Here is a 27,898-nt window from a genome sequence, read left to right on the forward strand (position 1 = left end):
ATAAACATACAAAAGTATGAAGGCTATTGCTTAACGCACTGGAAGCCGCCCTGAGTCTCCGGAGAAGGGCGGCATATAAATCAAATTTAAAAAAAAAAAATGGGTAGAATTACTTTTACATAAAGGAAAAATACTCACAAATGAAGGCCAATTTTTCATGTCCCAGGATAATGATGCGAGATCGAATTTGAGTCGATCACTGGGTCCAGACATTTACTCTTCCAAGCTTTCAGACTCATGCTGGGCTCCAGCATTAGTTCAAAAACCCAGAAGAGTAAATCTCAGGTCCTGGTAACCAACCCAAATTCGATCTCGCAGGAAAAATACTGCTCAGGACACCTGCATAATATTTCATTTGCTCAACTATTTCTATAGTATGCCCTTGAATCTTCCTCTCTTTTCATTTTGTCTTGGAGGGCATTTTTTGTTTTGTTTTTTGCTGCTTTCCCATGCGTCCTCTACTGCTCTCTTTGGTCTTTCTGCTAATCATTGGCCTTGCTGACAATATTTGATTTGTGCCCCAAGCTTACACTGGCTAAGAGGGTATCTTTCCTGCCACACTAATCGTCATTAAAGACAGGAAAATGCATGTGAATGCATTAGAAAGGAGCTTAGTTCAGGGTATGCTTTTATTTTTATCGTCCTTTAGTAAAAATGAAGCAACTATTAGTACTTTAAAGATTAACCCATCTATAAGTTTTCATGGACAGGAATCCACTTCAAGATAGTCACAAATGATTAGCCTGAGTTATGTGTTATATATACATGAACCAATCTAGGGGAAGGAAGGAGGTTGAACTATAAATGGTGAGATTTATGAAAAAATAACATGTAGTATATATAGGCAGTGATAATTTTCTCATTAATTGTGACCTTTCACAAAATTGTTGTTGAGAGATAACACAGATGTTCTTTCAGAGGTAATACATATCATGTGTTATTTAAAATAGCATTTCATGGGTTGAATAATTAAGTTCAGGTTAAGTATTTCCCAGACAGTCATAAAAGTTAAGGAAACTAATGAAAGGGCCTTTTCGTAGTACCAAGCCCCAATGCTAGTCCACACCCTTGAGCAGGTGGAAAATTGTCCTAACTTGATTTGCTATTTGCAATCTCTCATCTGTCTTTTTCCAAAGTAATGATTTCACAAATGCTGAAGCAGCTTTTGAATGGTATGAGGAAAAAAGGAGGAGGTTATTTAAGGGAGTCTAAAGTATACATTTCATTCATGGGTTGGGACCAGGTGAAAGTTGTGTTAAGAGGATAAACCCACATTTATGCTGTAATTAAGTGCAAATGAGGATAAAGCTCTAAACATAAGCTGGTGGTATGCTGTCCAGAGTCAGATTCAGTGAGATGGGTGGCCATGTAAATTTGCTAAACAGATTTGTCTTGGGTTTTTTTTGTTGTTGTTTTTTTTTGCTAACGCAGACACAGGTAGTCCTCAATTTACAAACACAATTGACCCCAAAATTTATGTTGCTAAATGAGAAATTTGTTAAGTGAGTTTTGCCCCATTTTACGACTTTTCTTGCCACATTTGTTAAGGGAATCACTTCAATTGTTAAGTTAGTTACACAGTGATTCACCGTTAAGTGAATCTGGCTTCCCCATTGACTTTGCTTGTCAGAAGGTCACAAAAGGTGATCCTGGGACACTGCAACTGTCATAACACCCAGGGGGAGGGCCTTCTCTGTGGGAGTCCCTGCCCTGTGGAATGAACTGCCCCCGGAAATGTGCAAGATCTCCGACCTCCGTGTATTTCGCTGTGCCCTCAAGACCCTGCTGTTCCGCCAAGCCGGGCTATCAATTTAATGATTTTTAAATTGGGTTTTAAATTTTTGGGGTTTTAAATTTCAGCTGAATTATGTAATAATTTTAATTATTTTAACTGATGTTTGTCTTTGTGTTTTTTAATAGGCTGTACACCGCCCTGAGTCCTTCGGGAGAAGGGCGGTATAGAAATAAAATTATTTATTTATTTATTTATTTATTTATTTATTTATTTATTTATTTATAAATGGGAGTCAGTTGTCAAGCATCCGAATGTAAATCACATGACCACGGGGATGCTGCAGGGGTCATAAGAATGAAAAATGGTCATAAGTCACTTTTTTCAGTGCTGTAATGACTTGGAATGGTCACTAAGTGAACTGTTGTAAGTCAAGAACTACCTGTAATAGAACTACAATATGCACAACAACCCAGTAGGTTGGAAAGCAGCACCTAGCCAACTTTGACTAATCTCAAAAAGTTCAATTGAATTGGACCTGTTTAGTGCTTCATTGGGAGACCAACAGGGGATCACAGTTCTGTAGGCTGTATTGGGAATCAAAGATAATGGCAGAAGATAATGACAAATCACTCCCATATTCCAGTCAAGAGAATTGTATGGAAATCCATAAAGTTAGCATAAATTGAATGTGTCTCAAAAGAGACTTTTGTTTTTTCAGTCTAATACATAAGAAGCATATGAACAACCTAGACAACTAACACTTTTTTTCCAAGTCCAAGGCTCTGAATGTTGTAAATGTTTTTACAATCTGATAGCAAAATGCTGCTAATAAACATGCCTGCACCTCTTCAGATCCTTACAATGCATTCACAATAAACAGGCTACCTGGCAGTTTCCCTCAGATCCTGACAGAAAAATCAGTGTTAAAGATTTTGGAGCTGTATTATGAAACACAAGACAGGAACCAAACTGAAAGGTTTGCCTACCCCTAACTGGAAGGCTCATTACCCATTGATTATCAGAAACTTATCCTTCAAAGAATAATGGGAATGTTAGGCTTCAATCATTAATTTTCTTAAGAAAATCATTACTGCGTTTGTCCATTAAAAAACAAATATACTCTAGCTGAGTTCTACCTTTTCAACTTCTCTGAAAATGCCTGACCTTTGTTTAAATATTGCAAACTTTGGGGTTTTTTCCTGCTTGTTGTTGCTGGATTTGGGGCTACCTGGATTTGGGGCTACACGTCAGGACATTTGTCGCCTCAGGAAGCTGTTTTTAGACAAGAAAAACCAGTCTGGTGAAGCCAGACTGGTGGACTTACGGTCAAATAATATATTTTAACTTTGGTGATCCTATCCTTAGTCTAAGGAGGAGTTAGAATCAGAAAGACATGTCTGCCATTTGTTTACATATTTACAATTGAAAGAAAGATTTAAAGCAGACAAAAAGAGTTATGAGTTTGATTTTGTGAAAAATGAATTGGAATTGTGTGGTAGTCATGAATATATTATTGCTAAAGTTTATAAATTGTTATTGAATTTTAATTTGGAAAATGAACACATAAAGCACTGCATGATTCAGTGGGCAAGGAATTTTGAATATAATTTCATGCTTCAACAATGGGAAAATATGTGAATGAAAGGTTTAAAATTTACATTAAATTGTAACTTAAAAGAAAATTTTTATAAGATGATGTATTGTTGGTATTTAACACTAGATAAGTTGTCAAGAACATATAAAGGTATTTCAAATAAATGTTGGAAGTGTAAAAGTAAAGAAGGGACCTTTTACTACTGATGGTGGACATGTGACAAAGCAAAGAAATGTTGGAGTAGGATTCAAATCTTAATACCGAAGATTCTCAAAGTGATTATAAAGATAAAACCAGAAACTTTTCTTTTGGGTTTAATGGAAAAAGACTTGGGGAAAAAAAATTGGTACTTTGATGTTATATATGTTGAAAGCAGCAAGATTACTTTATGCACAAAAATGGAAGGACACTTTGATTCCCACAATGGATGAATGGCTGCAGAAGTTGATGGAGTTAGCCGAGGTGGCCAAACTGACTGCTTTGATTAAAGACAAAAATACAACTACTTTTCAGGGGTGGGTTTTAAATTTTTTTACTACCGGTTCTGTGGGCGTGGCTTATTTTGTGGGGGTGGCTTGGTGGGGGGTAATGTGACTGGGTGGGGGTGGCCAACTTTTTTTTTTTTTTACTTTTAAAAGCATTTTTTTCTATAACCTTAAGAAGTTGCAGGAAAAAAATGCTTTTAAAAGCCTCTGACGATCAGGCAACTCAGCTGGGATAGCCAGAGGCTTTTAAAAGCACTTTTTCCCCCACAACCTCTTTGGCCGAAGAGTTTGCAGAAAAAAATGCTTTTAAAAGCCTCTGACGATCCCAGCTGAGCTGTGCGATCATCAGAGCCTTTTTTTTTACTTTTAAAAGCATTTTTTCGGCCGAAGAGGTTGTAGAAAAAATGCTTTTAAAAGAAAAAAAAGCCTCTGATGAAGTGGGCGGGGTAAGTGAGTGGCGACCGGGCCGGGGACCGGTTCGGGGGCATGGCCAGCCAATGTTATTACCGGTTCTCCAAACTACTACAAATTTTTACTACCAGTTCTTGCGAACCGGTGCGAACCGGGAGCAACCCACCACTGCTACTTTTGTTTGTACTTGGAAGCCGCTTCTGGACTTTGTTCTCAAGGTGGAAAAAAATGAAACTTTGACTTTGGGTTTTACCAATTAGATCAGTTTGTTGTTATAGAAACGGCTAGTTTATGCTACTATGTAAAAGTAAAAAAGGTCTGATGTTATTATGTTATTCTACTGCACCAAAGGGAGTTGGAAGTCAATGCCTTTTCTTTCTTCTTCCCCTTTTTCCCACACTTTTCCCTCCCCTACCTTTTCTACTATTTTCTTTTGTATTTTTGTATCTTATAGTATTAATAAATAAATAAACTAAATTGATGACAACCCTCATTGGTTGGCTGTGTATACTTCCTAGTAAGAGTCCCAAAAATTGGGACTTCACTTCACTTCACAAAACTGCCTACTGTCATTTCTCTTTTCCATCCCTACTTCCACTCAGAAAATAGTTTATCTGCCTTCAATTCTCGATTGCCTACAGCCATTTATACATAGTGCATATGACTTGACATCACATTTAGATCATAACATGATATCACATTTAGAACCACATTATTTCAGAAGGTCTATCCAGGGAAAGAGTTCAGCATGCAATTACCCACGCACATTCATGAAATGTGGTGGTGGAGGTTGATTTATAACCCTTGTGCATTGTCTCACCACTTCTTTCATTCTTTCCACACAAAAAATATTCATGAGGAAAAGACAGAATAGGTGCAGGTCTTCTGATGGGCAATATGAGGAAACATCCATTTGGAATCACTCAGAGAAAATATTTTCTAGGCACAACCATTTCCTTACTTTCCACAAGCCATGTGATGCTGATCAGACATTCCCAGTCCAAGGATAAGAATACAGTACATTTCAGCAAGGTGCTTTTTGGTCACTGCGAGCTTTATTTGGTTTTCCTTCATTTCTTTTTTTTCTAGGATGCTGGGCTTTCTGTTTGACAAAAAATATATAAAAATTAAAGGATTTTTTAATTTATTTCTGTTCTGGGGAACATTTTCTTGAAAGTATCGATACAAAGCTGAATACATATTGATAGATAGGTCTGATAGAACAAGCAAAAGGTGAGTTGAGCTACCCATTCTCTTCTTTTATGACACCTTTTCTCTTCATCTCTTCCTGATACTTTGTTCTTTCCCTCCACATGCGGCAGACTGTAGCGGGAGAGATATATTGCTCTGAACTGATCATTTGCAGACACTTTTTCAAATCAAATAAAGACATAGAGTCAGATGTGGTCTAGGCTGTTCAACCCATGTTTAGCGCATTTCCAATCTTCTAATCCCAATTAGAAAATCAGAAAAGTTATCAACACTGGGAATTTCTGAGTTAATAAAAGAAAACATTGTAAACACCGCATCATAAAAGTCATCTACCCAATTTATTAAGACTCCAATGATTAAAATAGTTTACATATATATCAGATTATCATTAATAGTAGAACTATAATGCATCTCAAACAAGAAGCAGAAAGGATAGTACTACAATGCCCTACATAGGTCAAGAGAAGGAAGAAAACATTAATGCTGACATTTTCAAAATCCTAGCAGGGTTATTGCAAAAGCTGGAAGTTGTGATCCAACACAGCATAAAACATTTACTGATGCAAGTAAATGTTTGTTCTATGACTGAATTCATCATGCAAAACTTCCCTTCAGGATTGTTTAAACTAAATTAACTAATTTAATTTAAACTAAATCAGGGTCAATCCTGCCATAAGGTATCCATCAGGTTGTAATTTTAATATGATAAAAGGAAAAATAGTTAAACACATGGTGAATGTTCACATTAATTGTAATTAAATTTAAAATTAATTAAGTCAACTTTTTTCATTCTGAACCTATATACAGTACTTTTTCGTCTCAATCCCATCCCCTTTTTGGAATGCATCCCACAGCCCATCCCTTGCTCAGTGCAGGAATCCAAGCTAGCATCCTTGAGAACCATCTTTTGCTCAAACTCATTCAGAGAACAGTGTTCACCACTTCTTTGTCAATAATTGGTTCTGTGTTTATATAACTTAAAGCCTTTAAGATGATCCCCTAACATTCAACAATAAATTGACTTCTTGTAATGGTAGTTTAGGAACAACATTTGGTATCCAGAACTATTTCTGTTTGTCTATCTTAAAGTTGGAAGCCCAGAGTTAGACACAGTACATGAGCTAGAGGACTTTTAGCCTTGCTTTAAGTTTAATATTGAATATTTCAGGGAAACAGCCAGGTCATTATTACAGGTAGTCCTTGACTTACAACAGTTCATTTAGTGACCATTCAAAGTTACAAGAGCACTGAAAAAAGTGACTTATGACCATTTTTCACACTTATGACTGCTGGAGCATCTCCATGGTCAGGTGATCAAAATTCAGACACTTGGTGACTGACTCATATTTATGATGGTTGCAGTGTCCCAGGGTCATGTAAATCACCTTTTGTGACCTTCTGACAAGCAAAGTCAATGGGAAGCCAGATTCACTTAACAACTATGGTACTAACTGAACAACTGCAGTTGCACTTGCAAAATGGGGCAAAACTCACTTAGCAAATGTCCCACTTAGAAATATAAATGTTGGGCTCAATTGTGGGTGTAAGTCGAGGACTACCTGTAGTTATTTCATTTTTGTACACTAGAAATACATATTCAGATACTGGCTTGACCACCTTTAAAACAGGATTGGATAAATCATACCAATTTTCAAAGTTGTGGTAGAAGAAACCTAAAAAGGACCAAAGGATAGAGAATCGGAGAGGTAGACCAATAACAGGTGGTGAATCAAATATCTTAAAGAGGACACTGCAAATATCTGAAGAAAAAATAAGGTCATGAAGGAATGGGAGGTTAAAAACTACAGTATATGGATGGAGCTCCAGGAGGCACTGTGGAACTTCAAAATATATGGCTCTAACCCAGGGGTGGGTTCTAAAATTTTTTACTACCAGTTCTGTGGGCGTGGCTTATTTTGTGGGCATGGCTTGATGGTCATGTGACAATTATTTAGGATTTAGCAGAGGTACTGGTCTATCAGGCTTTTAACTGCTTGCAGAGCTGTAGCGATCTACCCATTTATTTTTGCAGGCACTGGTCTACTCATTTGTTTTCTTTTAACACTGATCAGCTGTAGGGCGACCCTTTGAAGCCCTGCGGCAAGAGTTTAAACAGTTTTTTTCCCCTCTAGCCATCAGCTGGGACTCAGGAGGCAGCAATAGATTGGGGGTGGGGCCAAATAAAAGGTAAGAATAATGCGGGGGGTGGGGGGGTGGGGGGGTCAGAACCAGTTCGGTGACATAATATCGTCATCGCTACCGGCTCAGCGGAACCGGGCCGAACCGGGAGGAACCCACCACTGCTCTAACCAGCAAGTCTGTCATAAGATCATCAAGAAGAGAACACAGAAATACCAAACTAGAAAGTATCAAATAGCTTTTATTTGAAAATAATGTATTAGAAATATTTTAATGTAAAGAGACAAAGAGGAAAAATTATATAGGGGGAGGGATGGGTTCAGGTTTATATATTAGTGTTATTAGTTATGAGTATGTAATAGGGAAGTCTGGGGGGGGGAGGGTTAGGGAGGATGGGAAGTTTGGGGAGGGAGGTGGGGGGATGAAAAAAGGGGTGAAAATGTAATTGTAAAACTTTTGCAATAAAAAAAAAAAAAAAAAGAAGAAGAAGAGAACACAGAGCCTGAAAGCATTTCATCATTTACCTATTCTCTCTATTATATAAGGTGACCTATTGCATAGCACTGTTGTCCATATAGCTTGATTCTTGTGTCTTCTCTGACTGGAATTAATTAATTCTTTTGTCTTCTCTTGAATTAATACCTCTTTCCCACATGATGAGATATTGGCACTACAGAGAATTAAAGTAGAGAGCTTCCTAATATCAGGTATTCCTTGAAGCACTGAGCCCTAGCTATCCCTCCCTAAACAAGGCAGGTCTTTATCATCATGCTAAATAAAATAAAAATTAATTACAAGACTATCAAATTGTGGGCTAAGAAGAGTATATTCTGTAACCTACATTACTATGTACTATTTGCTATTTCCCCGGGTCATAAAGCAATATCACTGGAGCCAATTTGATGAGTAAAATTTATCTTAGCCTCTTCTCTGACTTCAGCAGGTATTTCAGAATCACAAAGGGCTAGAAACTTGTTTTTCAAGCTGAGTTTCTCAGGGTAGAATTAAGTAATTTACACTTTAAAACACCTTGCTCCCACAAATTGATTAAATTTTCATTTTGAGTTAAATCTAAATCTACATTCTTGCTACAGAATTTGAAATCTTTGACACTGAAAAATCCGTGCAGATTTGTAAAATGGGACAAGGGTATTGTATTCTGAGCAACCTGGTCTCCAAATGCTAGACCTTCCATTGATGGAGAAAGCTCTTTGCACAGTCTAGTAAAGATCAAACTGGGAAATCCTCTGAGTGCACAAACTCTAAAGAAAGAGAATACCTTTGCCTTAGTACCAAGACTTCACCATACAATATTATGTACATACTGTAGTTATGGGAGTCTGCTTAGGAAAGCATAAAAGTTACTCACCCCATAAAAGACTTGGGTTTCATCTCCAGGGTTATTTTCTCCAGATAAAAGGAAATGTAGTACAACAAAGCCATGAGGAAATCATCCAACTGCTTACACCTAGAACAAAATTAAAAGTCACATATTGTGAAAGAGATTTTTACTTGGAACAGGGTACTAGGATTTGGGAAATAATTTTTGCTTCAGGAGCAATGATTTTACCATCCTCATTCATATCAATGATACATTTTAATCCCACCAATTCAGTTATTTGGGCAAGGATATAAAACATCCAATGTGTATATCCAAACCACTTTTCAAATCACTTGATAGTTCTTATACTCTCCATAGTTGCTCTTTCCATGCTCCTAAATTCAGCATAAGCATACCCTTACTTTCATCTTTGAACCCTCCGCCTCTTCCAGTCTGATACATATCTGCCCTTACTGTTTCTCCATCCAGCACCACTCCTGCTCATCAAAAATCCGCCTTACCTGAAGACTGAGATGCAACCTTCAAAGCTCTTCCAAAAGTTGATATCAAATTACAATGATTAATAAGAGATTTTTAAAATATAAATTTGAATGTCTTTTGAATTTAGCAGTCCTAAGCAGGTGACTATATATTGCATAGGCCAGTAATGGCTAACCTTTTTGCTGTTGGGTGCCAAAAATGGGGGAAATTTGGGGGGGTCGTGTTCGTGCCCACATCCATAATTCAATGCCTCTGCCCCACTGTGCATGCATGTACAATGTGACAGCAAAAAGGTGGGCCCAGTAGGCCTGTTTGTCACTCTCCCCATGTTCCAGAGGCTTTTTTGGGGCCTGGGGAGGGTGAAAACAGCCTCCCCTCCACCCCGGATGCCAGAAACAGCCCGTTTCCTGACTTCTGGTGGCCCGGAAGGCCCATTTTTTCGCTCTCCCCAGGTTCCAGAGGCTTTCTTGGAACCTGGGGAGGGCGAAAACGGTCTTCCCCACTTTTCTGGATGCCCTCCAGAGGCTGGAAACGCCCCGTTTCCCACCTGTAAGGCCTGAAAATCAGCAGGCCGGCCCACACATGGTGCTGGAGCTGAGCTAGGGCAACGCTCGCGTGCCCACAGATATGGCTCCGTGTGCCACCTGTGGCACACGTGCCATAAGTTCGCCATCATGGGCATAGGCCTTCTAGCTGATAGAATGGAGGCAAGAATATGCTAGCTTGCAAAATAATCTCTAAATTAAAGATCCTAGTTTGCACATAATAGCCTAAATACATTTGGGGGTAAAACTGGCCTGTGCTCCCCTTGTGGCATACTGCCTATTCTTATCACTAGCAGTAGTATGTCGTATGGCCATGACTGAGACTAGTATTCTCATGACTAAAAAAGTTATGGAAAATGTACCAAGGTCATAATGAGCAGCAGCAGGCTATATCTATAGCTCACCTGGTGCTGTCCATAACCTATGGATAGCTGCAATCCAGAATGCAAGAGAATAGTAAAAGGAATAGTGAATAGTGAAATTAAGAGCTCATATGGTAACCATGGCACAAAGATATCCTGTTAACCATTGTTAAATTTATCTGTAGCCTTTGATTCATCCTGAGTCTACTGTGGAGGCAGCTTTCATCTGTCTTTTGCTGGTCCAGTGTTAAAAAGGTGTTGTTTTCCCTCTTCACCAGAAACCATCTTTGACACCTCTGTGACAATGTGGTTTTTTTTTTAATTTTTTTATTTTACTTCAAATTTATATACCGCCCTTCTCCCTAGGGACTCAGGGTGGTGTACAGCCAAGTAAAAACACATAATACATAAATTAAGAACAGATTAAAAGGAAATATCTCAATTTGGCCCAAAATTTAAAAAGACAAATGAATTTAAAATCATTTAAAAGGATTTGTTAGGCCAGCCTGGCTTGTTGAAAAAGGAAAGTTTTAAGGGCATGGCGGAAGGCACGGAGGTCTTGGATTCTCCTTATCTCTGGGGGCAGCTGATTCCAGAGGGTAGGTGCCCCCACAGAGAAGGCCCTCCCCCTGGGGGTACCAGCCTGCATTGCTTGGCTGATGGCACTCTGAAGAGGCCCTCTCTGTGGGAGCGCACGGGTCGATGGGAGGTCGTCGGTGGCAGAAGGCAGTCTTGAAGATAACTAGGTCCTATGCCATGGAGCACTTTAAAGGTGGTAACCAACACCTTGAAGCGCACCCAGAAGACCACTGGGAGCCAGTGCAGCTCACGCAGGAGCGGTGTTATGCGGGAGCGCCATGCAGCTCCCATAATTACCCGCGCGGCCGCATTCTGGACCAGTTGGAGCCTCTGGGTGCTCCTCAAGGGGAGCCCCATGTAGAGAGCGTTGCAGTAGTTCAGGCGAGAGGTGACAAGGGCATGAGTGACTGTGCACATGGAATCCTGATCAAGAAAGGGGTGCAACTGGCGAATCAGGCGAACCTGACAAAAAGTCCCCCTGGCAACAGCTGTCAGATGTTCCTCCAAGGACAGCTGCGTATCCAGGAGGACACCCAGATTGCGCGCCCTCTCCATGGGGGCCAAAGACTTGCCCCCAATAGTCAGCGATGGAGTCAGCTGACTATATCGGGATGCCGGGAACCACAGCCACTCAGTCTTGGAAGGGTTGAGCCTGAGCCTGTTCCTCCCCATCCAGATCTGTACAGCCTCCAGGCACTGGGCCATCACTTCAAGGGCATCGCTGGGGTGGCCTGGGGGTGGAGATGTACAGCTGGGTGTCATCAGCGTACTGGTGGTATCTCATCCCAAAGCCACGGATGATCTCGCCCAGCGGCTTCACATAAATGTTGAACAGAAGGGGCGAGAGGACCGACCCTTGTGGCACTCCACAGATGAGAGGCCTCGAGGTCAACCTCTGCCCCCCTGTCAACACAAACTGCAACCGGTCGGAGAGAAAGGAGGAGAATCACTGTAACACGGTGTCCCCCATCCCCAACTCTTCCAACCAGTGCAGCATGATGATCTGTCCCCGTCCACACACACACACAAACACAGCCAGCCGAGGGTTAAGGAAGCACTTGGCACACACCCAGATCTTTATCTCCAACTTGGCAGCGATATACACACCGTCTGCCAAGTGCTTTATTTCCACAGAAACAGAAAAATAATATACTCAGCGTACAAGAGTCCAACAAAAATAAATATTCTTCTCAGCAGTTTCGGACAAGGCTTTAGTGACTATCCAAGGTTTATTTTTGTTCGTCACAAGGATCACTGGCCATCACCCTCTATTATATAGTCTCTGGGGTGTGGTCCAATGACTCAGTTCTAATCCCTAGCACGCCTCCTGAGCTGCTGCAATCGTTTATCACGCCTTCGGAGGCGTGCGTCCAGGAATGATGTCTCTCCTTCACTCTCATCCGAGACACCTGTCTCCCTGCTAATCTCCTCTCCCTTGGCCGGTACCTGAGACAGTGCCAGAGGGGAGGGGCCTGGAGAGAGAGGCCTGGCTGACTCCTCTTCCTCATGCTCGGAGCTTTCTTCCTCCGATGGGATAGGCTCAGAGGGCGGGGCCACAACACACGATACCATGGTCGATGGTATCAAAAGCCGCTGAGAGATCTAATAGGACCAGAACAGAGGAGCAACCCCTGTCCCGAGCCCTCCAGAGATCATCAACCAACACGACCAATGCCGTTTCCATGCTGTGCCCAGGCCTGAAACCCGACTGGAACGGATCTAGATAGGACGTTTCCTCCAGGAATTGTGGGAACTGTCGTGCGACCACACTCTCAACAACCTTCGCCACGAAGCGAAGGTTGGAGACAGGACAGTAGTTAGCCAATACTGCCGGGTCCAGGGAGGGCTCCTTGAGGAGAGGCCTCACCACCGCCTCTTTCAAGGCAGCGGGGAAGTGACCCTCACTCAACGAAGCATTGATAATTCCCTGGAGCCAGCCTCATGTGACCTCCCGGGAAGCTAGTACTAACCAGGAGGGACACGGGTCCAGTAAACATGTGGTCGCATTAAGTCTCCCCAAAATCCTGTCCACGTCATCTGGAGTCACAGAGTCAAACTCTTCCCAGATAACATTCTCAAGACTGTTCCTCATCATCCTGCCCAGATCTACTCAGTCAGAGTCCAAATCCCGCCGCATCTGAGCGATTTTGTCATACAGATATCATCTGAAATCCTCAGCCCTGCCCTCCAAGGGGTCCTCCCGCACTCCCGGTTGAAGCAGGGAGCGGGTCACTCTGAATAGGGCTGCCGGAAGATTCTCTGATGACGCAATAAGAGGGGAAAAGTAATTAGACTTCGCCGCTTTTATCGCCACTAGGTAGGTCTTAATATGAGACCTTACCAGTGTTCGATCAGATTTGGTGAGACTGGCCCTCCAACCGCTCTCCAGGCGTCTTTTCCGGCGCTTCATCTCCCTCAGCTCCTGAGTGAACCAAGGAGCTGCGAGGGATCGGCACTGGGTCAGAGGCCGCAAAGGCACGACTCGATCTAAGGCTCCGCTAGCGGCCCGATCCCAGGCCGCCACCAGGTCCCCGACTGAGTCATGTGCTAGAACCTCAGGAAATGGCCCAAGCTCCATCTGGAATCTATCAGAATCCATCAGGCACCTGGGGCGGACCCATCTTGTAGGCTCCACCTCCCTGCGGTGGGGTGTAGCGGTTCGAAGATCTAGGCGAAGGAGCGAGTGGTCAGACCATGACAAGGGTTCCATGTCTATATCCCCTATAACAAGGCCACTCAACCACTGGCCAGAGACAAAAATCAAGTCCAGAGTGTGACCCCACCTGTGGGTGGGGCCATGAACTAACTGGGTCAGGTCCATGGCCATCATGGAAGCCATGAACTCCCGGGCCATCTCAGACGTCTCACCAGCGGATGGCAGGTTGAAATCACCCATGACCATAAGCCTGGGTGTATCAACTGCCACCGTGGCTATCACGTTGAGTAGCTCGGGCAGGGCCGTTGCCACGTGGCAGGGAGCCAGGTACATCTGAGTCCCATGACCCCATCTCACAAAGAGGGTTTCACATCCGGCAATCTGTGGCACAGTGGTCTCCCTCGGACAAAGACCTTCTTTAATAATAACCGCCACCGCCACCGCCCCCCACCCCTCCCCTGGGCCCTCGGCTGATGGAACGCTCTGAAGCCCGGTGGGCACATCTCAACCAGGGAGACCCCTCCCTCCGGGCCCAACCAAGTCTCAGTAATAGCTGCCAGGTCCGCTCCCCCCTCCTGTATAAGATTATGGATGAGGGGGGCCTTATTAACCACGGACCTGGCATTGCATAACATCAGCTGGAGGCCCAGGTCCTAAGTATCTAAGCCACCTAGTATCTGAGTGGAGTCTTGGGGACCGGGGTGCGCAATTGCTCTCAAACAGCGAGTGCGCGCCCCCAACACATGATATGGTCCCCTGCTCCCGCCATATCTGTCCCTCCCATTCACCGTGCTGATGGAAAATTCCTCCTCCGGGTGGTCCTCCAGCCCCTCCCCAATCCCTCGACTTGCCCCCTCCAGACCGTCCCTTGTGCCAGGCTCAGCTCTGACCTTAGTGGGTTCGTCCCCCCAAACCCCTTGGTCTTCCTCCCGGTTCCCCTTAAAAAATCATTATTCCCATCCCTCCTCCCGGGTCCCCTTAAAAATTTCATTAAAAATTTGCATAGAAAACCCCTCAACCCCCTCTTCGCTGCATGCCATCTTGATGATGACACTATCAGAATCAGGGATCTATCCAGCTCCCATTGGATGTTTTGGGCTTCTGAAGGAAATCACCTTCCCTCTGGCTCTAAATACTGCCTTCCGGAGCTGTTCTGCTTTCAGGGATAGGGGCGTTCAATTCTTTCAAAATACGCTCTCCTCACTCTCACCACATCTAAGTTCTATGGAGCAGCTCCATGCAATCAATTACCTAGTGAAGAAAGAAATATCTCTCTATGCTTCTCTTGCCACAACTGCCAGATTTGACAACAGGTCCCCAGGCTGCCAGGGCTCAGAGAAATGGCGAGAGAAGTTAGGGACAAGCTGACTTCCCCATCAAGTCAATGATCATGTAGAATTGAACTGTGCAGTTGGGTGCCTATTGGAAGAACTGGATTCCCATTGCCTGCATCGGTCAGCCAGCCTGAAAGATTGCTGACACCTGCTGTGGAGGGGGAGCTCACTCCAGAGTCTCTGTGTGTGTACATTTAAACCTGAGTTTAGCACTCCTATGGAAAATATCAATATTTAATAATAGTTTTAAAAACAGTTGACAGGTGCGGTAATTGCAAGAAAGGGGGATCTTCCCATTGTAACTGCCCTACCCCATCATCTTTTCTAAAACTGTTTTTAATCATATGTTCAGTACTCTCTGAAGCAGCATTAAACCCTTGTTCAAAAGTAGAACCCAAACACTTGACAGCTGCTAAAAGAGCCATGTAGTGAAGTGAACTTTCTTGTTCAACTGTGCCACCCCAATAAGGCCTGTTGGCTCATCTCAGAGCATCTGACAGGTATGCTGGGTGGCTGAAGACTTTGGACTTCATTGCCCACTGGTTCAGATACAAGTACTGTGTCTGTCTGATCTGTGGTTAGGTTAGAGCTTCTTAGTAAAGTGCCTCCCTTATAGTGTGGGTTGGGAGTGCCCAGTAAAGCAGAGATAGTATAATTTCTCCTGCCTGTATATTTAAAACTTTTTAAGTACAGGTTTACTGGTCTTTAAGAAGAGCTAAAGGTTCTTGTCTAAAAATAATGCCAGTATTGATTGGTCCAGGAGGTAGAAGAAAAGTGAGATGGAACAGCCCTTTCTTTTACATCACACCACACCTGCCTGACAGGCCAGTGTTTAGATTTGCCCTGCTCCTTTTCTAAGGCCTTAAGGACTGGTTTTGTCAATATTCTTGGGATCTAGATGTGGGACACAGGCTACGCAGTAGTTACGTTGATTCTGATTTTTATCCATGTGATTTATGCTGGTTATGTGAATGTTCTTTTTATTATGTTTGACTGTATTTCTAACTCTAATAGCTGTCTAGAGTAATGACTTTGAGGTAGGCAGTCATCTAAAGTGAATGAATGAATGAATGAATGAATGAATGAATGAATGAATGAATGAAGCTACATTTATGTCAAAAGGAGCCCAACTGCCAGCTGATATACATGTGCCCGAAATACTGATGCCAAACCAAAGCAAACCCACCAGTCTAGTTTGTTTCCTCCCCAATCCTAGTTTCAACGCATGTTAACAAGAGAAGAATCTTTTTTTCCAAGATCACCCTGGATACCAAGTTTGCTATTACATGTCCAAAACACGTTGGTCAGTCAAAATACTTTTTAAAACACCTTTAAAGATCTTTCTCTTGCAGAGAGTTTCTAGTGAGGCAAGGCACATTTTTCCGCTCCATGCAGATTGCAGGGGCATTACAGCCAAAAAGCAGTTGTATGTGAAGTCCAATCTGCCAGAATTCTTTCTGGAACAAAGAGAGATCTGAAGATTGCTCATATATATTCCTCAACAGCTGATTTTTTGTGAACACACAGCAGAAATTGATGCCTCTGCAGCCATTTGCCATCAGCTGAGAATCATGCTCTGACTCTCAGAGCATGACTCTCAGAGTCATGCTCTGAGCTATAAATGCAGCTTTTCATGGACTTAAGGTTTCATCAGATCTCATCTTTTTAATCACTTTGGAATTTATTTTTTGTATAGCTTCTTTGAGATTGATAAACCTTTAGAACTGCAAGCCTACAAGTTGCTGGGTGTGTTTTCCTTCAATCTGTTTCAAAAGAAAGGAAACTAAGTCTTATTAGCTTTGTAAGATGTTTTTTTGTAACTGGCAATATACAGCAAAGTACTTTACGGTTTAAAAAGTTCAAATGCTAACTAAGCCTTTGTGAAACTGATTTAAAGAAAGGCTTTGAAATTAATTAGATCCTCTCCTGTGGGAAAGGTCTGTTTTGTTTAAATTTTGCAAACAAGACTTTGAAGATCTATTACTAAAGCATATGACAGCAACTTTAAAGGAAATGTTTGATTTGTGAGCATATGAAGTGCTTCAGCTTTTCAACTCTCTCCTGGAACTTAAAGTTGCTACTGAAGATGAACAAATTCCTTTGAAGACAATAAAAATGGTCTTTCAGAGGGACTTAAAAATTACAACAGAGATCAAGATACTGGATTTGCAAGTGGAACTGGATGAATATTTAAAAATCCAAAGGAACATACAAATAATGTACTTTAAAAGTGATGTGGGCTATCCTTTTACATTTAAATATAAGAGATGTATTGGAATTACTTAATAGAAATTACGAATGGTTTTGGATAAATATGATGAACTTCAGGAGAAAAGGCAAAGAGAATATAAAAAACAGAAGTTAGAATGTATCTGTAGGATTTAAGAATGGCTGGGAGGAAAAAGGAAAAAAGCTACAAAATTGGTTTATTTGACTGTGATTAAATAATGAGTTGCTATCTTTGGTGATATTTAATGGGTATCTGGATTGAATTGTTTCTCCTTGAGAAATATTCAATGATATAATGAATTCGTTTGTAACATTTATGCTATCAACTTTTGAATATTTAAATAAGGGGTTATTTCTGGTAATGTTTAAATTGAATAAATCAATAAATGTTTAATAGCTTTCAATTCCATTATTTTTGTAATGTTTAATTGTTAAGAGAGGGACAAAGAGGATTTAGAGTAAATGGAAAGGAGGTTTATATATTTAGAATCTTATCAATTTTACTGATTTTTACTGGATCTCTGTTGATCAATAAGAGGAGCTGAAGATTTAAAAAGGGTTTTATAGAAAATGAGGTGAGGTATAGAATTATGATCTGTTTATATTTAACAGTCAACAATAAATTGTTCAGTATTGATATGTTTGCTGATGATAAAGGGGAAAGTTTATTTTTTTTACTATCTTTTTTGGGAGAGGGTCATTTTTCCTATGTATGTATGTATGTATGTATGTATGTATGTATGTATGTATGTATGTATCTACCTATCTACCTATCTATCTATCTATCTATCTATCTATCTATCTATCCATCCATCCAGAGAGAGGGGGGTATTTGGTTTCTTTGTTGTGTCTATTTAATATAATTCTTAATAAAAAAAGAAAGTGAACACTATTAAATAAATATGAAACAACTAGATTACCTACATTTATTTAATTTCATCTTAATTCAATTTATATTTAAACTAGCTGTATACCCGTGCTTCACTACAAAACTATGTGATCGGGCTTGATAAATCAACACTTAGAGTTTGAAAATTAATGAGTAGATACGATCGGCTTCTCCTCTCCACTTCTCTCCCTCAGGCTAGCCCTACAGAAGCCTCTCCTCTCTCTTTCTCTCCCTCAGGCTGGCCCCATAGACCCTCTCCTCTCCCCTTCTCTCCCTCAGGCTGGCCCCACAAAAGCCTCTTCTCTCCTCTCCCTCAGGCTGGCTTGACAGAAGCCTCCCTTCTCCTCTCCCCTTCTCTCCCTCAGGCTGGCCTCATAGACCTTCTCCTCTCCCCTTCTCTCCCTCAGGCTGGCCCCAAAGAAGCCTCTCCTCTCCCCTTCTCTCCCTCAGCTCACAGAAACGTCTCCTATCCTATCCTCTTCTCTCCCTCAGGCTTTCTACCCCCTCCTCTCCATGAAGCTTGCCCCACAGAAGCCTGTCCTATGCTATCCCATTCTCTCCAGAGTAGAACGTCTAACTAATTAGCATCAGAGCCTGTTATAATAATATAGGAAATACTAATGCTCTGATGGTCATTTCAAAAAATCCTTTCTTTGTGAGCAACTAGAAGCCAAGAGGAACATACATGGCAAATTTCAAGTTTGTAGGCTTTACAGTTCTGGAGATTTTGTGATTAATTCGTGAGTGGTTTTGGCTTTTATATATACTGTATAGATGTAGTTTTTATCTTGCCTCCACCACTTCTTTGTTTGACCTCTTTAAACCACAGACTAGCAGGAGAAAGATTCTGTATCCTACCTTTATAACAGAGTCAAAGCATATACAAATAAAGTGACACCATACTGATCTCTTATTTATCCCAGTATCTTATCCTTTCTATTTTTTCCCTTGTGTAGTTTATTACAGTTAAAGCTGGAAAGATAGAAGATAAAATGTCCAGAAATGAAATGAGCTCAAAGTTTGTTTGGGGTTTGGTTCTGTTTTTGTAACAGCATTGTCTGATGTGATGGCATTAAGCACTGTCCATAGGAGTTATTAGTGAAATACATCAATGATAGTTGGTGGAAGTTGTGAAGGACAAAGATTTTAAGGGTCTTTGGACCCCCTGTCAGATATGAATGGATGTAACAGAGATTAATGGCTACAAGAGACAGCAACAGGCACAGCCTTCACAGTGGTCTCCTGAGCTATTCAGGATACCTTATGTTATCAGTCTGATCAGGAGCCAGACTGGAGTGGGCTGCTGATTGGTAGTTTGGAGGGGTGGTGGCAAAGTGTTGGGAATCAGTTGTTCAATGGTGCACAGCTGTAAAAGACACAGCTGTAGAAAAAGATGCTTGGTTCAAATGAGACCTTAATCATCTTAGAATAAAAAAGTAACATTGGTCTTGGATCCAGTTGTGCCTGCTCAGGTGTTACTAATTTGTTGGTTAAATGTGTATGCCACTTGACTCCCAACACCTGTAGGCTGTTTCTTATCTTGGGATCCTAGCAGCTTCCTGGTTTTCAAAGTAACACCTGGAGATTAAAATGGAAATTAACTCCTGAAGACATTTTGAGAGATGTTGGAGAAAGATGAAAAACAAAGCTAAAGAAGAGCCACAGTGACACAGTGGTTAGAATGCAGTACTGCAGGTACTTCTGCTGACTGTTGGCTGCCTACAATTTGGCAGATCGAATTTTCAGCATGCTCAAGGTTGACTCAGTCTTCCATCCTTCCGAGGTGGGTAAAATGAGGACCCAGATTGTTGGGAGCAATATGCTGACTCTGTAAACCGCTTAGAGAGTGCTGTAAAAGCACTGTGAAGCGTTATATAAGTCTAAGTGCTAGTGCTAGTGCTAGTGCTAGTGCTAGTGCTAGTGCTAAGCATCAGTGAGAGTTTCTTGTCAAAATGAGGGAAACAAAACAATTATTTTTTTACTCTTATCATGCTTATAGGTAGCCAACAAGTGGCCCTGTTCAAGATCACCCACTTCTTCCTGGGTAAAGAAAGACCAGAGAAATATCTGCAGTACCACTGTGAGCAATGTTCAAGGCATCGGTTGGATAAAGTTGCTTACATCCATTCTGAGATGTACTCTGGCAATGTAAGTCTGTGGAATTGAGAGATAAATTCTGGGTAGATTATCTGGGAAATGTTTAATTCTACTGATCCTAAGAAAGTTGAGAGGGTCTTTGGTGCTATAAATATTGCCATCCGATTATTAAATCTACTGTATGTGCCTCCTGACTGTTCCAGGCCTTGTGGGAGATGATGTATGGTTGGATCAAGCATTGGTAAATTAACTGATTTGCTTTAACTTAACAGCTTCTTGATTTGCTCATAAATGAAAACACACAAGCTTCTAATCATGTGACAGAAATACTCAATATGTACCTCATAACTAAGGAGAAAGAAGAAACGTGAATGGAATCATCTTCATGTGCCAGAAATAAAGCAGCATCTGAAAATATTCACAAAGAAAGAAAAGTATAATGAGCCAGTATGCTTAATCCAACCTTTCCAGAATTTGGAAGTATCTGCCAAGGCCCTCCACTTTGCAAGAAGCAGAAATTTGGGAACACCTGTTATAAGAAACCTAATCTAATGCTCAGGGCACAATGGACCTGATTTTCTTGCACAATGTCACTGTTTACCTGCCTTCTTTAAACCAATAAAAAAATGTAAATGGGACAGAAAGCTGCATGCTTTATAGAAGAACCCAGATACATACACAAAGGTAATAAAATCTATAGGGTAAAGTCATTTTAGAGCTTAGTCTTAGAGCAATACAGAACAATCTGTGATCTATAGGGCAGGGATTGGTATCTTGCCCAAACACCCCCAAAACCCGCACCTGGGATGAACCCCATCTCCTCCAGATATGTGAAATTACACATATCATCATATCCAGCCACCAGGGCAATTAAAATCTTACAAAAAGTTGGCTTATATCATTTTTTAAAACTATATCCAACTGTTTCTTCATAACAACTCAGGACAGTCTACTTATTTTACTTCCTCAAAACACTGAAAAAATAAGCTCCGAAAAACCATAGCTATGACACTTCAAAGCTCATTAAAGATTTTCATTAAAACAGCAGCATCTTTTTTTTTTTCAAAATCACATGGAAGCTTGAAAAAAAAAATCATCTGCTTTAATAAATAAAGATTCTGTTTGGATGATCTTCAAAGCATTTCTGAATTATTTTCCAAGGTGGAAAATAACTACCTCTCCCAAATCAACAAAAAACCTTTACAAGGAAATTGCAATTTGAATTAGGTTTAAGAATAGAATAGAATATAATTAATATAATTAATTAAGAATAGAATATAATAAAGAATATAATTCTTTATTAGCCAAGTGTGATTGGACACACAAGGAATTTGTCTTGATGCATATGCTCTCAGTATACATAAAAGAAAAGATACATTAGTCAAGAATCATATGGTACAACACTTAGTGATAGTCATAGGGAACAAATAAGCAATCAAATCATATTAGGAAATAGTCAATATAAATCGTAAGGATACCAGCAATAAGGTTACAGTCATACAGTCATAAGTGGGAGGAGATGGGTGATAGGAACAATGAGAAGATTAATAGTAATGCAGATTTAATAACTAGTTTGACAGTGTTGAGAGAATTATTTGTTTAGCAGAGTGACGGCTTCGGGAAAAAACTGTTCTTGTGTCTAGTTGTTCTGGTGTGCAGTGCTCTATAGCGTTGTTTTGAGGATAGGAGTTGAAACTGTTTATGTCTAGGATGCAAGGGGTTTGTAAATATTTTCACAGCCCTCTTTTTGTCTTGTGCAGTATACAGGTCCTCAATGGAAGGCGGGTTGATAGTAATTGTTTTTTCTGCACTTCTAATTATCCTTTGAAGTCTGTGTCTGTCTTGTTGGGTTGCAGAACCAAACCAGACAGTTATAGAGGTGCAGATGACAGACTCAATAATTCCTCTGTAGAACTGGATCAGCAGCTCTTTGGGCAGTTTGAGCTTTCTAAGTTGGTACAGAAAGAACATTCTTTGTCGTGCTTTTTTGATGATGTTTTTGATGTTAGGTGTTCATTTTAGGTCTTGAGATATGGTAGAACCTAGAAATTTGAAAGTTTCTACTGTTGATACTGTGTTGTCTAGTATTGTAAGAGGTGGTAGTATGGGAGGGTTTCTCCTAAAGTCCACCACCATTTCTATGGTTTTGAGTGTGTTCAATTCCAGATTGTTCTGGTCATACCCCGAGGCTAGTTGTTCAACCTCCCGTCTGTATGCGGACTCATTGTTGTCTCGAATGAGACCGATCACTGTTGTGTCATTTGCTAACTTCAGTAGTTTAACAGATGGATTGTTTGAGATGCAGTCATTGGTATATAGAGAGAAGTGAAGAGAACACATAGCCTTGTGGGGTCCCTGTGCTAATTGTACAGGTATCTGATGTGATTCTGCTTAGCTTCACCTGCTGCTTCCTGTCTGTTAGGCTGAACTTTGGACCAAGCTAGTTTTATTATAAATGCCTATTTCTGGTACACATAATAATGAAAGATATAATTCTTTCTTTTAAAAAAAGAGAAAATATGTATTGAAATAATAAAATAGTACCACTATCATTTCTATTTTTAAAAAATGAAATACATCAATATGGAATATAAAGACACACTGTTTTCCCTAACATTTTGAAATAATACAATTCTGGAAGAACTCCCTTATATGATATTTGAGAATTAAAATGAACTTTCATTAAGAAAAATCAGGAAAGTTAAATATGTGTAACAATTCAATCTTATCCCGATTCCTCGCAGGAGAAAAGCGACAAAGTATTTAAGGAAAGCATTATCATTAAGGAATGTTCATATTCTATTTATTAATCCCAAACTTCCCATGAATCTGCTTTATGAAAGCATATGCTCTATCCCAATCATAAAAATAAGTGAAACTTAGAAGATACTGAGAGGTCTGTGAAGAGGCAGATAAAGCAGGATGTAACACAGAGTAGTTTTCTTTTATTCTCTGATAGTTTTGTGCTCTTTAATCATAATTATTTGCAGGGCTGGCATCTTTCAGTTGAACACCTGTTCTCTGCACCTTCAGCACTGCACAGAAATGGGCAACTATCTTTTTTAATAGAAGACAACATTTCTACAGAAGTAATATAAACAAATAAGAAATCTTTCAAACCATTTCAGATATGGCAACAAAATGAGTGGAATCTGGATAGTGTTAAGAAGGAAAAAAAACTGTCCTCAATTTAGGTTCAATTTGTGAGGTGTACATAGTCATATCCATGGAGTTTTCTTAGCAACTGTAGCATATACTAGTGGTTTGTCACTGCCTTTCTTCAGAATGTTTTTTTCAACTTGTCAGTGCAGTTTATGGCCTTGGAATTTCTAAACAGTTTCCATCCAAATACAAACTGGCTTGGCATGACTTTGTTTCCAAGCCTAACCAAGTTTCCAAGCCCAGTCATTCAGTGTAAACATCTTCCCTTACTCACACTTAACATCTTCTAGAGTTATGAGTTCAGATAGTGCTCTCTTGGTTGGCCGAGGGGTTTTGTCTTCTCCAGAAGAAACACTCAAGGTAAACAGATTTCGAAAATAATGAGGACCTGACCTACAGTTAAAAAAAGAATAACTCTTTGTTGTACCTATTTAAAGGCAAAACACACACAACAGTTCTACGTAATTCAGGTACATGAAAAACTGAGGTAGTATTGGAATAGATTACATAAAGAAAGTCTGGGTTTCTCTGTTTCAATTCATATCCTATTTATGCAAAACATGCTTATAGTGTGCAATAATGTATGGCCCAATTCTCATTATTTAGTTGTAGAACTTTGCATCAATGAAAATGGAGTAAAACAAAGTTACAGATAATTAACATAAAAAGGAAAGATAGATAAGTCATACAAAATCATACAAAAATTTAAAAATTTTCTTGCTTCTTTATCTACCCAACAGTGTCTTTTTCTAGATTTAATTTACTCCGGATGTGGGTAATGTTTTTCAACCTAGATGATCACATGTTGCTTTTGTGCTTTCCTTCACAGAAGCTTATGCCACCTATTTTGCCTCTTAATCTCCTTCCCACCCCCACCACTAAAAAATCTGAAGAAATTGCATCTCTGTGTTCATGTAAGAGAGAGATAAATGGGTGCTTTAACTTTTGGATGCATTCCAAAGGCCACAACATGGGTTTAAAATATCAGATCTATTCACTCTAAGGGGGCTATGATCAATAATCAACTCAAAGATTGGAATTGCTAGAAACATTTTATATATATATATATATATATATATATATATATATATATATATATATATATATATATATAAAGGCACATGATCAATGGCAGCCCAACATCAGGGGTTTTCACCTTGTGTCTCAATTCAGCAGAATTTCTCTGGCAGTAAAGTTCTAAAGAAGAATATATTGGATCACAATCATGCACATACTATCTATATGAAACAGAGATGCTATTGCTCTCCTTTTGAGAAATGGATGCAAGCTAGCATCTTGCTCAGACATGTCATATTCATGACTGAGGAGAAACACATACTGCATATAGTATCCCATAACATTGTAATGCCTTAGGAAAAAACTTCAACAGCTTCATATTCAATCACCCAGCCCTCAAATGATAGAAATGTAATAGTTGACTACCAATCCTCTATCCTTTAATAAAGCAGTCCCAATCCGGTAAAAATAATAATTTGAATTCACAGCCAAAGTTATAGACAAGTTTTACTTATTAGCCAACATAACATTTTTAATCCCTATAAATCCACTCAGAGCAAGATCACATAGATCACCCTATATCAAATATTATTTATGCAAATTGCATCTGTTATGACCTGGACCAGTTCAAGATATCAGGCACAGAAAATTGAGTTCATCTGCTAACTATTTGAGATATCAGAAATATTTTCCATATATTTCTATGCTAAGCAATAATCATCCCCAAAAGTACAATCTTCTGCACCAACATCACCAGACAGTCCTTGCTCAGTATTTGAATCCAGGACCTCTCACATCCTAACTGAGATTTATCCACTGCCAAACCCACAAATCATTGCTGGATAGCCAAACTTTTCTTGGTTTTGAAACATTATCACCTTTCTAGTGGCTTTGCTCCAAGTTCCTGAAATTGGATAGTCTTGCCTTTCTTATTTTTCTCCTTACTGTCCTTAGGTTCTTCCTTAAGCTGGGCACTGCAGTATAAAAAGTCAAATAATTATGAACAGAAAATTCATATGAATAGAGTAATGCATGCAACTAAAAAATGAAATTAGTAGACTGTTCTGCATATTAGTATCTCAGATGGATTGGATTGAGAACTCATAACTCCTAGACAGCACAGGGATCTCTATTGTGGTTGCGGATAAGAGGAGCAGTAGTGGGTGCTAGACAATGAAACTGGATGGTATGTATTATGTGGGAATAATTGCTTGACTGGTTTAAAATATCCTGTGCCACTACTACTAATTTTCTTACCAACCAGCTTGTTTGGGGAATAAAGATATAATCCTACCAAAACTGAGAAACTATGAGCCTTGACTTACAATAGCACATACAGTACATTCAGTAGATAATAGAAAGGTTTATGAGACTAGAAATTCAACACATTGGCAAGTTGGAAAAGGCTGGGTTAAAAATATTTCTATTGCTCTCAGCCACTGGAAAATAACTTATAGAAGTATTAATGATTGATACTTTCAGTATTGCTCATTGTTGATTTGAATTTTCACTGATTTACATGGTTTGTAAATTAGAAGCAGTATAAAACTTGGTAAATTTAAAAATAAAGGTGAAAGTCAGAGAGGCAACTGAATCCTTACCATGAAAATTCGAGCGTTCTAGTATCTTCTTTCCAGTACCACAAGCCAGGGTTAATTATAGTCAACTGAAAATATTTAAAATAGACCATAGTTTAGAAATAAGTTAAACTCAGTCACTGAGATGTCAAATTTGCAGCCAGGAACACAAATGAATTCAGTTGCTAGCAGTGTAGACTATATTATTTATTTATATTCCACCTTTATTATTTATCAGGTATTATTACTTATAAGTTAATTCAGGCAATCACCTGAAGTGCCAAACCTTATAGGGGCAAGCTGCCTATGTCTTAATTACCTTGAAGAGAAAGCCTGTCTGCATTTCAGGAGGGTATGGACAGCACAGTACAACATTCTCCTGAATTTTATTCAGATTATGCAACTATAATGTTCCTTAATTTAGCTTCCAAAAGTGGGGGGGGGGCATTCAGAAGACAAGCATTTCACTGCCAAATGCTCTTTATTTGAGCTATACAAATTTAGACAGTAGCAAAGAGGTACGACTTTCAGTATCTTTAAAATCCTGTTCTATAAACTATCCGGAATTAGAAAAAAGTTCTCCATATCAGTAGTGATGGGAAAGTCTCAGGGGTGAAATGCTCCCAGTTCGGACCGGATCGCCCGATCCGGTAGCGATGGCGGCGGGTGGTTCGGAGAACCGGTAGCAAAAATCCCTGCGCCCCCCCCATGCCCAGCTGAGCCGCACGATCATCAGAGGCCTTTTTTTTTTTTTACTTTTAAAAGCATTTTTTCTACAACCTCTTCTGACAAAAAAATGCTTTTAAAAGTAAAAAAAAAAAGCCTCTGATGATCGTGCGGCTCAGCTGGGATCCTCAGAGGCTTTTCAAAGCATTTTTTTCTCCAACCTCTTGGCCGAAGAGGTGGTAAAAAAAATGCTTTGAAAAGTCTCTGACGATCCCATTTTTTAAAATGCCTCTCTGACGATCCCAGCTGAGTTGCCTAATCGGCAGAGGCTTTTCAAAGCATTAGAAAAAATGCTTTGAAAAGTTAAAAAAAAAAAAGTTGGCCACGCCCACCCAGTCACATTCCCCCCACCACCAAGCCATGCCCACAGAACCGGTAGTAACACATTTTACATTTCACCCCTGGAAAGTCTGCTCCACTTGTCTAAAGCGTTTTATATTTTGCCTATTTTTTATTTTGTTTAAAATACCAGCCTGGAGGTAACTCTTAAAATGACTGTTCAAAGGAAAACTTTTTGATTTCAATGGGTCTTGTCTCAAAGGTGCTTTTTAAAAAGGCAACTGGACTTGGGGGTTTTTTTGCCTTTTGGAAAAGCACCTTTGATATCATAAGCCCCATTGATTGTGGAGATTCTCATACAAACTCAAACAGAGTCCTTTTTAAAAGCCCTGGGACATGAAAGAATCATTTCCCACGGTATTCTCGTCCCAAAGCCTCCTCCTAAGAAGTGCAGGTCCAAGCAGCCCCATTCAAAGGCTCACTTACCGGCAAGTAAACTCCCTTAGGCAGCTCCAAAAACTGTAGCTGGGACATGCTGCAGGGGTTGTTTACCAGAGTATCCTGGCAACCACTCTCTTGGCATGTGTGAGCTGCCCCCACTGTTACAGTGGTTATGTCAGCTGTGTAGGCAGCTTTATTCTGAGATGCATTTCCTGCCTCTCTAGGAGTTGTCTTCAGTTGCTTCTGTGAGGTAGGTAGGTAGGTAGGTAGGTAGGTAGGTAGGTAGGTAGATAGATAGATAGATAGATAGATAGATAGATAGATAGGGATAGGGATAGAGATACTCTGAATGATGGCTTATCACTGTTAACTGCATTTTCATTAAACTTCTTGAAACATGGTGTCAGAGGTCTGAATCCATGTCTTCCTGATACATTTGAGGCAAACTCCCGGAAGCCAAGCAGTTGAAGCATGGCAGCTGCTAACAGGATACCTCTGCCTTGAGGCTATGAGGGTGAGTGGAGACTGCAGCAGCAATTGGGATATGTTTAGGGTGGAATTTGAAGTTTATTCGTTATCTACAGGCTTGAATGATAAGCCGCCAGCA

The 27,898-nt window shown here is 40.2% G+C and overlaps 1 protein-coding gene across 1 annotated transcript in view; it reads right to left on the reverse strand.

Annotated features, from left to right (window-relative positions):
* PPP1R36 (protein phosphatase 1 regulatory subunit 36) overlaps positions 1–27,384 on the reverse strand; it is a 34,973-nt gene extending 7,589 nt beyond the window's left edge. Inside the window, exons 1-7 of the mRNA XM_070931602.1 lie at positions 27,337–27,384; positions 25,870–25,934; positions 25,147–25,242; positions 23,526–23,644; positions 20,431–20,497; positions 8,946–9,044; positions 5,187–5,327 (exon numbers count right to left, since the gene is read on the reverse strand). Coding sequence (XP_070787703.1) covers positions 5,187–5,327; positions 8,946–9,044; positions 20,431–20,497; positions 23,526–23,644; positions 25,147–25,242; positions 25,870–25,934; positions 27,337–27,384 — 635 coding nt within the window. The remainder of the gene's footprint in view (positions 1–5,186; positions 5,328–8,945; positions 9,045–20,430; positions 20,498–23,525; positions 23,645–25,146; positions 25,243–25,869; positions 25,935–27,336) is intronic.
* Between the last annotated feature and the right edge of the window lie 514 nt (positions 27,385–27,898).

This window comes from Pituophis catenifer, unplaced genomic scaffold (assembly GCF_029215685.1).
Source record: "Pituophis catenifer annectens isolate HBS135680 unplaced genomic scaffold, rPitCat1.0.hap2 SCAF_1, whole genome shotgun sequence".
In the NCBI taxonomy this organism is placed as follows: Eukaryota; Metazoa; Chordata; class Lepidosauria; order Squamata; family Colubridae; genus Pituophis; species Pituophis catenifer.